The sequence below is a fragment of the Ctenopharyngodon idella genome, chromosome 13, assembly GCF_019924925.1.
Source record: "Ctenopharyngodon idella isolate HZGC_01 chromosome 13, HZGC01, whole genome shotgun sequence".
Taxonomy (NCBI): Eukaryota; Metazoa; Chordata; class Actinopteri; order Cypriniformes; family Xenocyprididae; genus Ctenopharyngodon; species Ctenopharyngodon idella.
This window is the reverse complement of record NC_067232.1, coordinates 15,826,090-15,839,021: the sequence shown is the minus strand read 5'-3', so window position 1 is coordinate 15,839,021 and position 12,932 is coordinate 15,826,090. Positions and strand designations below refer to the sequence as shown.

General features: G+C 35.9%; 2 protein-coding genes across 5 annotated transcripts in view; one reads left to right on the top strand and one right to left on the bottom strand.

Moving 5' to 3' along the window:
* Nucleotides 1-1,089: 1,089 nt before the first annotated feature.
* On the bottom strand, nucleotides 1,090-7,621 carry mkks (MKKS centrosomal shuttling protein). Of its 3 annotated transcripts, none has more exons than XM_051918180.1 (5): nucleotides 7,522-7,618; nucleotides 5,935-6,920; nucleotides 4,962-5,143; nucleotides 4,249-4,359; nucleotides 1,090-2,198 (listed from the first exon to the last, which is right to left on the bottom strand). In XM_051918180.1, the coding sequence occupies exons 2-5, from the start codon at nucleotides 6,917-6,919 to the stop codon at nucleotides 1,785-1,787; spliced, it is 1,692 nt and encodes a 563-aa protein (XP_051774140.1). In that variant the 5' UTR covers nucleotide 6,920; nucleotides 7,522-7,618; the 3' UTR covers nucleotides 1,090-1,784. The 3 variants fall into 3 exon arrangements, with proteins under 3 accessions (XP_051774140.1, XP_051774141.1, XP_051774139.1); XM_051918181.1 differs by having other exon boundaries at nucleotides 5,935-6,879; nucleotides 7,522-7,601; XM_051918179.1 differs by having other exon boundaries at nucleotides 5,935-7,621.
* Nucleotides 7,622-7,853: 232 nt separating this feature from the next.
* Nucleotides 7,854-12,932, top strand: part of slx4ip (SLX4 interacting protein) — a 46,896-nt gene continuing 41,817 nt past the window's right edge. For both annotated transcript variants that reach the window (XM_051918009.1, XM_051918011.1), the window contains exons 1-2: nucleotides 7,854-8,096; nucleotides 8,227-8,262. In XM_051918009.1, coding sequence (XP_051773969.1) covers nucleotides 8,239-8,262 — 24 coding nt within the window. In that variant the 5' untranslated portion in view covers nucleotides 7,854-8,096; nucleotides 8,227-8,238. The remainder of the gene's footprint in view (nucleotides 8,097-8,226; nucleotides 8,263-12,932) is intronic.

Genomic DNA, 12,932 nt, shown 5'->3' with positions numbered 1-12,932 from the left:
TCTAGTTCTGGCGGAAGAGTGACCTCTGACCCGACGCATGACATATTGATGAGTGCAACGTGGAAGCGCTGAACATAGAGAAAAACAAAACACCGGTCTTGAATTAGAAGTCTAAAATAAGAATTTTTAAAAACAAATGTCAGAGGATTTCGATATAAGGGAAGTGGAGCATGAATTTGTTGCACAGCCCTATATTTTTTTTACCGCAAGAGGCGTCTGTTCTCTATTCTTAAGCTACTCGTACATCCTACGTCATACGTTAGGTCAGAGGTCACTCTTCCGCTGGAACTCGACTTGCATACGGCCATTACCAGAAGCCAGTGGTTATAGTTTAAAAAGTTTTAAATATGGATATTTTTCTTACAAAAACCCATCGCTTCATTGTGTGGATTACGTTTACGATGGATGGATGCACTTTTTGGAATTTCAAAAACACGGGCGCCATTCAATCCCATTACAAAGCTGGGAAGAGCCAGAATATTTTTTAATACAACTCCAATTATGTTCAGCTGAAAGAAGAAAGTCATATACACCTAGGATGGCTTGAGGGTGAGTAAATTATGGGATAACTATCATTTTTGGGTGAACTAACCCTTTAAGAGATATAACCAGTTTAGATTGAAAGGCTTTCAAGTTGACTTTCTGAAGACGTTACTGTAGCTTTACCTAGACATGGTATCTATCTATCAGTGTTGGGAAGGTTACTTTGGAAATGTATTAAGTTACAGATTACAAGTTACCCTATTTAAAATGTAATAAGTAGTGTAACTATTTCAATTACTTTATTAAAGTAATGTAACTGATTACATTTGATTACTTTTCTAAATTTCTAATGAATGTTTTCAACTGTTAATCATTTTTCAAACATTTAAAGGGTTAACCTTACAGTAGTACTCAACACTGATTACTGTCAGACTTTCAAAATCCTTCACTTGAATTAAGATTATAATAATTTAATTTTAAAGCTACATTTTAATCAGTTCACACAACTCGTCTGAGTGATTCATTCACGAATCGGACAGAATCCGTCAGTTGAGTCGCTAGTTCATCTTTTTTTTTTTTTTTTTTTTTTTTTTAAGAAATGCCTGATTTGTAATGAACATAGAATCGTTGAGTGAAATGACAATAAGAGCATTTGAAGTGAAGCAAGAATTTGACTGGTGGGACGAAAAGGTACTTTAATAGCCAAATCAACAGCAGGAATGTTAACGTACTGGAAAAGATCTGAAATCAAAGACTACACCTACTGCGGGGAATTACATGTACAAAACACACAACTCGTTGTTCTTTCTTACAATATATAATTTCCTAGAGTAGATAGTTCTATGTAGTAATTTAGCAGATGTTTTTTACCCTTGCAGTCAGTGCACTAATTACAGGAACATTACCCCTGCAGCTACCAAAGACACAATGGTGATGATTTAAGCAGGACCTTTTGCCACTCCTGTCAAATACGGGTGAATTGAGAACATGTACCTACCATAAGTACTTCTTAGTAGCCATGAAACTTTAATTTGCTTTATTTAAAAGTTCAGTTGTCTTTATGACTGCAGGTTTAGCTGTTTGAATATTTGCATAAAGTGCAGGTTATTGCGACACTTACAGCATGAGACAACTCTCTGCGTTCCTCATATTTTGGTTTTGGAGGGTTAATGTAAGGAATATTTAATGCATACTTTGCCACAAGGAGTTATGGAGGAAAAAAGTCTTGGAAAATCATTTGATTATAAAATATATCAAACCTAGAATCTTTATTCAAAGCACAGTTCTTCATTCATCAAAATTCAGTTGATATCCTTTATTATATATTTTACATCAAGAACAAAATTAGCCATCTCGACCGCCACATTTAAAGCATTAAGCTTGGCAGAAAATGAATCTAATATTCTGGGCTGATTGTCAGTGTTTTCCAAGAAAACAGGAGAGAAAGTGTGGCACGCTGTATTTAGTGGGGTCTTCTCCAGGTTGGATCTGTCTTCCACCAGGCCACAGCCACAGGTTTGTCTAGCACTGGTTTGGGAGTAGATATCTGGGACCCATCGGTGAGCATATGTCAGGTCAATGAGACAGTCCTGCCCATCATGCTCTAAGGAAAGTGCCACAGCAAGCAGAGAGCTGCAGAATGCTTTGACTGCCATGAGGAACTCAGAGTGAGAGACGCCCAGAGCTGCAGCTGTTGTTGTGGCTGTGGACTGATTCTGTGAAGGAAAATGACAAAAAATCAAATATAGCTGAGAGCAGAAATTACAGGGCACACACCAATAGAGTGCTGCAGGGATGACATCCCTTGAGATTTTCCTATGGGTTTTTATAATGGGTTTTTCAATATATGAGTAAAATAAGGTCTAGAGTTGTCAAAAGTACCGACTTTGGTACTGAAATTTTAAAAATGTGATGCTTTGAGCTCTGTTGAGCAGATTCCTAAACAGCTCTGATTGGCCATTGTGTTGACGCGCTCATCGGATATGTCTGTGATTGGCTACAGTGATCAACACTGTAAAAACGTTGTAAATAGTCATCAATGACACTCTTCACCTAGCGCTTACACAGATACACATGAGAGCGTTTGAAAGCAGGCGTCTATCGCAGACCAGTCCGCTGATAGACGCCTGCTTTCAAACGCTCCTGCTCCCACTTTCAAATCTCTTTCAAATTCAAACACTTCCGTGTGTTGATCATTGTAGCCAATCACAGACATATCCGATGAGCGCGTCAAAACAATTTGTGTTTAAGAATCCGCTCAACAGCTCTCAAAGCGTTTTAGAATTTTTAGAATTTCAGTACCGACTTGGTACCAAAGTTGGTACTTTTGACAAGGTAAACATAAGTTGACAATACTTGGACATTTTTTCTACAATGTAAATTATACACACCTATATCAAAAACGTGAAATTTGAAGCTGTTAGGAAGCTGTAACATTAAAGCAAGTTAAATGGGCATTTTTCAGTTTTGTGAGGACTGGTCAGAATACGGTCTGAGCCAATTTTTGTGAAGATTCATAAAACCTTGTCAAATCTTTTAACAGGGCTTCAGACTGCGACCAAATGGTGGTATTTTGTGATCTTTTTTCCTGCCGGTGCGACTAAATTTTGATAGAGGTCTTTTTAAAGTGTTTCACACTTTTTCCTGCACTTCAAAGCTCTAAATATTATCCAATTTTAATGTTATTTTTAATGTGATGATTTGAAAAACTAAAAGTTTAAAGAAGAAGGAAAACTAACACTTCTAGGCAAACAAACACAACAAAAAGACAGTCACAAAAGTCACAAAGTCTCATGAAAAACAAAAACTTCAAATTGTGACTAAATTACACAGAAAGCAAGTAAAGAGCGCTCCTTTTATAATCACTGAAGCTGTCGGTTAGTTCAATATGGTATATTTAATAAGAGTAGAATACTGACATTTTTCCCTATAAAAACTTGTTAAATGTTTTTGCACATTACTGTTAATAAGATAATTTTATCTGCATCTCAATTCAAGCTCAGTGTTTACTGTCAAATTTCCAATAAATAAATATGTAATATTAGAAACTGCACGTATTAATGCAAAACAATAGTAATATGATTAAATTACCTTTATGCTAAAAAACAACAACAACAACAAAAAAACAAAACAGCGCCACCAAATCAGGTGCTGGCACCCCCTTCTGTGGAACTTCTGAGAACCACTGCTCTCAAATGTTAGTCTGGAGCCCTGTTTAATAACTTTTGACCAGCATGGCTTAAAAATTAACTTAAAAAAAAAAAAAAAAATCAGTTAATGTCCATACACTCATATTAAAGCTCCATTTTTTTTTTTCCCCCAACCAAGAACAACGTTTCAACCAGTCAGGTACTTCATCAGATTGTAATAATATTTTCTGGAGCTTTAACGAATGTCAGTGTGCAAACATCTACTTCTGTTGTTGTTTTTTTTTAATTATTATATATATTTTTTGGCAATTTGGGTTTTGGATGATCACACCAATTTATCATTTTTTTTCCTTCTCAAAAACAGTCCAACAAAAGCTGTAAAATGTGTTCACCCCCCCCCCAACCCCCCAAAAAAAGAGAAAACAAATCAAAATGTTCAAAAATGTGGTGCTTGGCAAGTACAATAAATTTCACAGTTAATTCATATTTCACAGTCAATAAATGCATAATGCGTGAACCATTTCATAACATTCTGACTTGTAAAACTTAGTAATCAAATAATCAATTTTGTATAAATGCAACTGAATGTGATGTGTAACTCAGAGGAACAGAATACCATGTGTGTGATGTGGGTGGCCAGCAGTGTCTCTGTGCAGCCTCCTCCAAGCAGGGCGTAGGGCTCCCTCAGAGTCAGTCGCAACACATGTTCTGCTCTCTGGCATGTCATCTGTCCAACAAATGAAACAAATGTTCATATGAGAGAAGTGAAAGAGGCGATAAATTTGAATGAATAAATAAATGTGAGTCCATTAAATCTGGAAAAAGTCATTTGGAAAATTGGAACTTAAAAATACAAAGAACATAATAAATAGCTTGGAGAACTGAGAGGGAAGAATGCACCCAAAATAAACCCAACAGAATGAGCTTGGAGACGGCACAAACAGGGATTATTAATAGAGCGGGGCAATACATTGAACCATCACAAAACCATCGTCTGTGATGATTTTACTGCTGATATAAAATTACGTATTGTGAATATTACAATGATTTTAATGCAGCTTTCATTTGGGCATTAAGTTTCTTAAGGACTGCATCATTGGACTAGATCCTTTCTTGTCTCATGACTCGAGAGTATGAGAGCATTAAAAAAATAGATGTTTTTAAACACATCTAAGACAGATGTTTTCATAAGCTTGATTTAATTTGGTGAATTATTTCAAACTGTGTGTTTGAAATAATTGCTATAAAAGCTGTTATATTGGTGCATTTGAATGAAAATAATTAAAATGATTAAATGAACACATAAAATTCTTGACTTGTTCGACAAACCTTCAGTTCTTCCAGCATAGTTTCATTTCTGTGGCAAAGTACCACGGTGCTAATTGCAGCATCTTTAGAAGGAAGAAGCTGGAGCAGCTCTTTGGATCCACATGAGTGGAAACAGAACCCTCTAACCAACCCGTAAGCTTCTGCCAGGACTGGAGAGCAAAGAGAAGCAACAGCCTGAGCACCTGAAATTAAAATAAAATGAAGCCTCTATGAATGTAGACAGACATTTCTTTTCAATACTATTATTTTGCAAAATGATGTTATATATTATAACCAGTGTTTGGTGTAACTCATTATTAAGTTATTAATTACTGCAATTTGTAAATTGTAATGTAATAAATTGTAATAAAATAACGACTTTATTCAACAATATCTAGTGATGTCAAAACACTGCTTCATGAAGCTTCGAAGCTTTACAAATCTTTTGTTTCAAAATTATCAGTGGTTCAGAGCATGTATCAAACTGCCAAAGTCACGTGATTTCAGTAAACGAGGCTTCGTTACATCATAAGTGTTTTGAAATTTCAATGGTTCACCACTGGGGGGGCGTGACTTTGGCAGTTTGATACACGCTCCGAACCACTGATTCGAAACAAAAGATTTGTAAAGCTTCGAAGCTTAATGAAGCAGTGTTTTGAAATCGCCCATCACTAGATATTGTTGAATGAAGTCGTTATTTTGTTTTTTTTTGGCACACAAAAAGTATTCTTGTCACTTCATAACTTTAAGGTTGAACCACTGTAGTCACATGAACTGTTTTAAATACATTTTTAGTAGCTTTCTGGGCATTGAAAGTGTTAATTATCTTGCTGGCAATGGAGGCCTCACTGAGCCAACAGATTTTATTTTAGGATGAGTAATTAAGGCCAGAATTTTCATTTTTGGGTGAACTAACCCTTTAAGACTATATTAAACAACTTGGAAAACAGCTATAAATTCATATTCAATTCTATAAATATTCAAAAATATCTACCTGTTATCTGGATAAACGGCTCCATCAGGGCAAGTCCAAGCCTCTCTATCACCACCACTCCATGTTCCCTCAAGAAGTGCTGAAGGACTGGATGTACTACTTTCTGACATGCAAATAAGCTCACTTTGTCTTTTACAACGTGTTCCCCAAGCTTCAGGAGCTGCTGAAAGAGATCAAGCTCTGGGTCCACTCCCGTATGGATCTCCAATGTTACATCTCCAAACTCAGAGAAATCACCTGACAGTGATATACTAAAAAGCACCACTTTAAATGGGCCAGATCCCAGTCTCTTAAGATCTGCAGGCTGAAGCATCTCAGGGACATCCACCAGCAGCCCAGGGAAAACAGAAGAATCGCTCACCGATTGGCCCTCAATGCCGATGGTAACCGTGCTTCCGAAGCAGCTCACACCAGGAGAGTTGCAAGGGATTGAATACAGAAAGGCCTGTGCGATCAGTGAACTGATATGCTGTGTCTCCCTGCTATTCAACATGCAGGCTGGTTTGCTGGTGATCATGCTGCGGGCCAGTGTGACGAGTGAATCACAGCTGCTGAAGTCTACTGAGACCTTACAACCACAAGAGTCTCCTTTAAGATACATGTTACATTCTTCCACAAGGCGTTTGTATGACTTGGCTGCTACAACTGTCCTGAGGTTATATTTTTGAGTATTTTCAATAAGTCTTAGCATGAAAATCCCCATAAACAGCCCACAGTCACTGTAACGTGCGGTGTGATGTTGAATAGAAGTTGAGATCAGTTTGAGAAGTGGCTCAGACATATCTACTCGTTTGAGCAGCGCTGTAGAGGTTGAAGTGGTCAAGACGTGGCCCCCAACATTGTTGTGTATTTGTTTCAGTCTGCCAGTAGGTCCATAGGCAGTACTGAGTATATTTCTCAACAGAGCGATCTTTTGGCAGATGTCACTGTCGGAAAGTGGTTCATCTGTGCACACAGCAGGTTTCTTCTTACAAATGCGAGACATACTATGGTTTCATTTAGAGAAATACACTGAAGGTTATTGATACGGGTCAGTTACTTTGCAATAATACTCAGAAATAAATAGATTGCATGCTTAATTATGATTTTATGTAATGATTGATCAATATTGTAGTAGCATAACATCTTTGTTTTAAATCAACATCAAGATTTTAGGTTAACATGTATATTAATGTATAAACGAAAGTGTGTGTGTAAGGTCCTCTAACTGGTCACAGTTTCTCTTAGCTTTTCCACCTTTTGCCTTTAATAGTTCATTTTAAATGACCCTGTGGCTTGACTAATTATTTTTTTAAAAGTATAATCCATGTAACCTCAATTAATATGAGGTCATAAAAACTGCTTACGTGATAATTATAAAACAATTAGTCAGATGCTGTTTTGGAGTTAAACAAGTGTTTCACGTCAACAACTTATTAATATCATACTAAACATTATCATTATCATACTAAAATTAGATATAGAATTATAGCATTTAGAAATATGTCATATAACAACTCTTGTTGCTGATTTGTATTCAAAACAAATGCAATAGCTTATGAAACGTGAGAAGACGTGTAAAATTTACATTGCAAGGCTCGTACATACCCCAAAGTTACTGTTCAATTAACTAAACATATAAGAAAGAAAAATCAAACCAACCGTACGACAAAAGCTAAGCGGATTTTGTTTACGTCTTACACATGCTCTCATGTGGTAACCAAAACATGCCAGTTAAAAAGTATTTAACAACAAAAGCCAATAAAACAACAATTGGCTTTCACATCGCCAATATTACACATTAAACGCGTAATTATAATTTTATTAAGATATATAACATCATGGGTATTTCGCGATTTACGAATAACGATCATAACTGTCCGGCAAAATACGTAGCCACCTATATCCGACTGCGTCTCTATGACAACTTGCACGCGCTGGGGTCCTAACATGACAGGGCAAGTTTCAAACCATCGGCGGGAGAAACTGATTCAAGCTCCTTTCATTATTTTATCGTTTTAACTAATTTTAATTACATATATTAATTTTATATAGCCAGTTATATCTAATCATCCCAGAATGTCATAAGAAAAGTATGTGAGCGCTATTTTATCAACAATCCTGGTTTGTGTTTTGATTTGGACTTTTCTTCAGCTGCATCCAACTGCTTCTGTCACAAACACGTGAGTATTTCACTCTACTGATTTGGGTTTCGTCACTGTATATTCTCAGAAACAAAAATGATTTAGGTTTCTCTATGTGGAGATTTTGACCAGTTTCTTTGTTCAGCACTTTCTCTTTGAATTTTTGCAGTGTTTCATCAGAATGCTGTCTAAATTTGTGGTCAAGGTATGTAAACGTATTTATTTTTATCTGTTGGTCATTGCTGTAGTATTTTATGTTAATATTATTGTTTTTAGTGTGCTTAAATGGATAATTAAATGCCCATTTCCGCCACACAAGAAAAATGTATGCTTTAGTAAAAATGTCATAATTATGACCTATAAAGTCGCAACTTTTTAGCTCATGCCATAATTTTGTCATTTATCTAATCATTTTAGATTTTTATATAATTGCCTTTTTGTCATCATTTCGAATTTTTATGTCATATTATGGCTTATGTCATAATTTCAACTTTTATGTCATAACTATGACTTTTATGTAATAATTTGACTTTTTATTTCATTGACTTAAAATGTCGACCTTTTATGTCAAAATTATGACTTAGCATATCATACTTTCCACTTTTTATATCATAATAGTGACTTTTTGTGTCTTAATTATGATTATGATTTTTTTTTCTTAAGTGGCAGAAATGGGCTTCCATACATTGTAGTATACCACGACGTTGTATTATGAGAAACCTAAAGAGAAGTGTCGAGACTCGACTCAACTATTTTCAGAGCCGTTGAAAAAATCTAATTGTACTTAATTTTCTAAACGCTAGAGGGGGTAGTCGCCTCAGCAAATGAGTGCTGTCAGCATGCAGCTGTCTGAATGTAGTCATTATGTAGCTTACAGTACAACTCCCACTTTTTCACGTTCTCTTTGTGTGCTCATTACGTGTTCGGCTTGCATTTTGTTACAAACCATGCAAAAAAAAAAAAAAAAATCTTCCAGATTCCGTCATAGCGTTACGCTGTATTATATATCCCATACCACCCCAGTCACTTTCTTTCACATCATGCATAATCATGCATGCATCTATCCAGCTGAATGTCTCTGTGTTTCTCGGCAGCACAGATCATGCTGAACCGGCCCTGTCTGTTCATCCTCAGGCCAGATGAATGTCAATGAATGTCAGTGCTAATGCATGTCAGATGTTTCTATTAAGCGCTAGAAAAGCCCTGGGTCTCTTTCTTTGTTGATGTTTCATATAGTAAAGGCTTTAACTCTAGTTCCTGGACACTGCTGTGGATCACACACATCCGTGTTTAGTGCCAGACTTTGGCTGCCTGCATATTTCTCTCTTTCTGTCTTTCTCACTCATCATCTCTCCCGTCTTTCTGTTTTTCATTGTGGGAGAGCACCACTCACCAACTTCACCCTCCCAGTCTGCACATAATGATACTGTTATATATGTTGCTCTCCCTGAGAAAGGAACTGTCATGCCCAACACTGTGACCACAGGGAGACATTTAAAACGGGGAGGCAAACAATACCATCAGCTGGCCCAGTTCTCAGCTGAACTCTTGTAGGGGAGCATAAGACCTGTGTCAAGATATTAAAATACTTTATTCTTTTCTATCCCAGCTGAAAGGGATAGTTTATTAAAAGATGAAAATTCTGTCAGCTTTAAGCCTCATGTCATCCCAAACCTGCATGACTTTCTTTCTTCTGTGGAACAGAAAAGAAGATATTTTGAAGAATATTTTGTCCTCAAAATGAAAGTCATTAGCCCTATTCAGATGGTAATTGTTTCTCACGTGGACGTCTGTAAAAATAAATTTGCATGGCATCTCAGTGATAAAACATTTAGATGGCGATTTATTCATGGAGGAGGAGTGAGTTTTGTGATCTACAAACCCGGGGAATGCGCTGCTCACCCGGTTGCATGATTGTCTGCTGTAAATAAAATGTCGTATGCTTGGAATAATATGAATAAATTCATATTTAATTTAATAATAGGAAAATAATATCCTATTTACTATAAATAGGAAGATATTCACGCTATAGTGGATTTCTGTCTTGCATTTTATATCAAAATGAAATATCGCTTATTAGCGGTAATAAGTTAGTGCAGCCTCTTATTTACATGAGGTAAACATAAAGCTGCTTGGTTTATATTTTTAATGTATATAATTGTAGGCTATATAATACATTTTAACATTGTATTGCTGTTATGGCCTATTTCAAAATGTTTACATGCTTTTTTTCCCTCTTTCTCCTTTCGCTGAGGTGGAGTGGTGATAAAATATTGTTCTTGTAAATACTTCCTAGCATTTTAGTAATAAAAGTGTACATATTTAAAATGCATGCAAATTACAGTGAAGTTCAACAGTTATTGTACAGTGTTCCACAGTGGCCAAAAAGGATTCAAACTGTGAATTTTGAATTGATCTCCTCTTGTAAAGTCAGAGATGTGGATTCGGATGGGAATTAAATTACCACACGACCTCGTTGTTTTTCCAAAAACACTAGGTAATTCGGCCGGGGATTTTTATGCAGGTGGTGGGAGAAAAACCCTGACATTCTGGATTCAGACAGCAATAAAATCACAAACCAGCCCCTGTAAATGCTGAAAATACCTTACGTACCCATGAGAAACAATTACTGTCCGAATAGGGCTATTGTATGCATAAAAAAAGTCACACAGGTTTGGAACAACATGAGGCTAAGTAAATGATGACAATGTCATTCTTGGGTGAACTATCCCTTTAAGAAAACTATAATTACAAAAATCTGTAGAAAATCAGAAAAGGTACTGGTAATTTTCTGGTAGGACATTACCTGGTAAGTTTGCAGACATGTTCATTAACCCTAAAGCACAACACAATGCAGTGCGTAATTCCTTCATATTACCACTGTACATTGTGACCTACTTTTACAGACTTTTCTGAGTGTAAGCCACTCGTAGATTCATTGTTGATTGTTTGAACATCCCGACCAGCCTGACACAGCAAAATTAAGTTGGATGTCATGTTTCCACTGTGCAGTGCAGTTCTTGTAGGCAATGAGATACTCCCACGTCAGTTGACTCATGCTTCAAGTCGAGGCCCTGACTTTTTCCTTAACGCCTCAGAAGACACTGAATATTTATACAAGACCTGCCACAGCACTCTGCTGTTATACCCATCTGGTGCAGGAGATGATGGGAGAGCGTGATTCTTTGTTTTTGAGTATGAACGTTAAGTGCTGGGTAGTATGACAGATGTCTTGGCTCTGGTTTATGTGCTAGGTTGACTTCCCTGGTAGATACGGACCACACACTTGGACCTCCAAGCATCCTGTTACTGTCATCGGATCAAGGAAATATGTTGTAATTGAAACGCGGAGGGAAAAATGGGGTGGATGCAGCTTAACAGACATGGGAGGATGTAATAGGATTCTAATCATGTTGTTTTTTAGAGAATGTCCAAGATATATTTCAGATTATTTATTACTGCAGATGTTTGAATTCACCAGCTTAATGTTGGTAGTTTTGCAGTATTGACGATAAAAACCACAGTGTAAGGAAGTGGAGGAATGTTTTTTTTTTTCGTTTCCGATACTTCCTTTTTACTAGAATTCTTGGGATCTTTCTGATATTGTTCCATTGTTTGTAGAGCTTTACCAGGTGATATTCCTGCCTGTTCTTGCTGTAGGAATTTTGCTTCTGGGTTGTGTCCTTGCTTATGAAAAAAAACAGAACTCCATTCAGGTGTGCTAACATCCAGAGATTAACTCACAGAGCACAGAGCTAACTCACAGAGTTCATAGAAATAAAGGCCAGCTTAGTCATAATCATGTTGATTTATTAGTGGTTTGTGTTAAGGTTTTCAAATCTCCTGACCCTAAGCAGGGGCTCCAGACTAAAAAATGATTAGGGACTTTTGGCTCCTATAATAAACATTTGGCTTTTCTTTTTTTTTTCTTTTCTTTTCTTTTTTTTTTTTTTTTTTTTAAAGCTTTAATTAAACAAATAGCTTTTTTGGTTGAAAAAATACAGAATTGCTCAAAAATGTTTTTTTTTTCAATACCATGATTCAGTGAGCAAGTCAGTTTTGAACTCAGTAATGCCTCTGAGCGATTTTCTGGCTGAGTAAGTCTGTTTCGAAATAGTTTGTTATAAAAATAAAATATAAAGAGTCTATTATAAAAATAGTTCAAAAATAGTTTGTAAGAGTAATTTGTTCATGAACTGGTCATCACAACTCATACTGTGTTCATTGTTGCATGGACCAAACACCAGCACACAATCTAAAGATATAATTATAGAACACCACCACTGAGATATGACAAAACCACACTTTTTTAGATTTTTTTCCCCCCTGGAACACTAAAATTGTTTGTAACTTTTACAGGAAAAAATAAAAAGGCTACTGTAAAAACCTGTTATTTGATAAACTAAGTTACATTACCATATGCGGTGGAAAAAATTGTAAATGGTTTAACATCGCATTATATGTAATTTTACTGTAAAATACAGCAAAATATATGGTTTTTGCAAGTAAAAATTATGAATTACCATATAATTTACAGTGGAAAGTGTAAAAAGACATTCCCTGCATTTATGTTGGCCTAAATCATTTTGTTTTCTTCTTATTTTTGTTATCAGTAATGACCTTACGGTGTTTTGTGTTACATTTTATTTATATTATTTAGTTAATATGTATTGCATTATTTTAGAGTAATGTGTGTTACATTGATTTTGCACAGAATTTATTACAGTGAATTTCAGGCAACCACAGCTGCCTCTTTTTTTTTTACTGTAAATTTGAACAGGATTTTTTTTGCAGTGTAGATTTAAATTATTTAGTCACCTTTTGACCATTTTAGCTGCAGTCTAAAGCCTTGCTATATTTAAAAACTTTGGCACA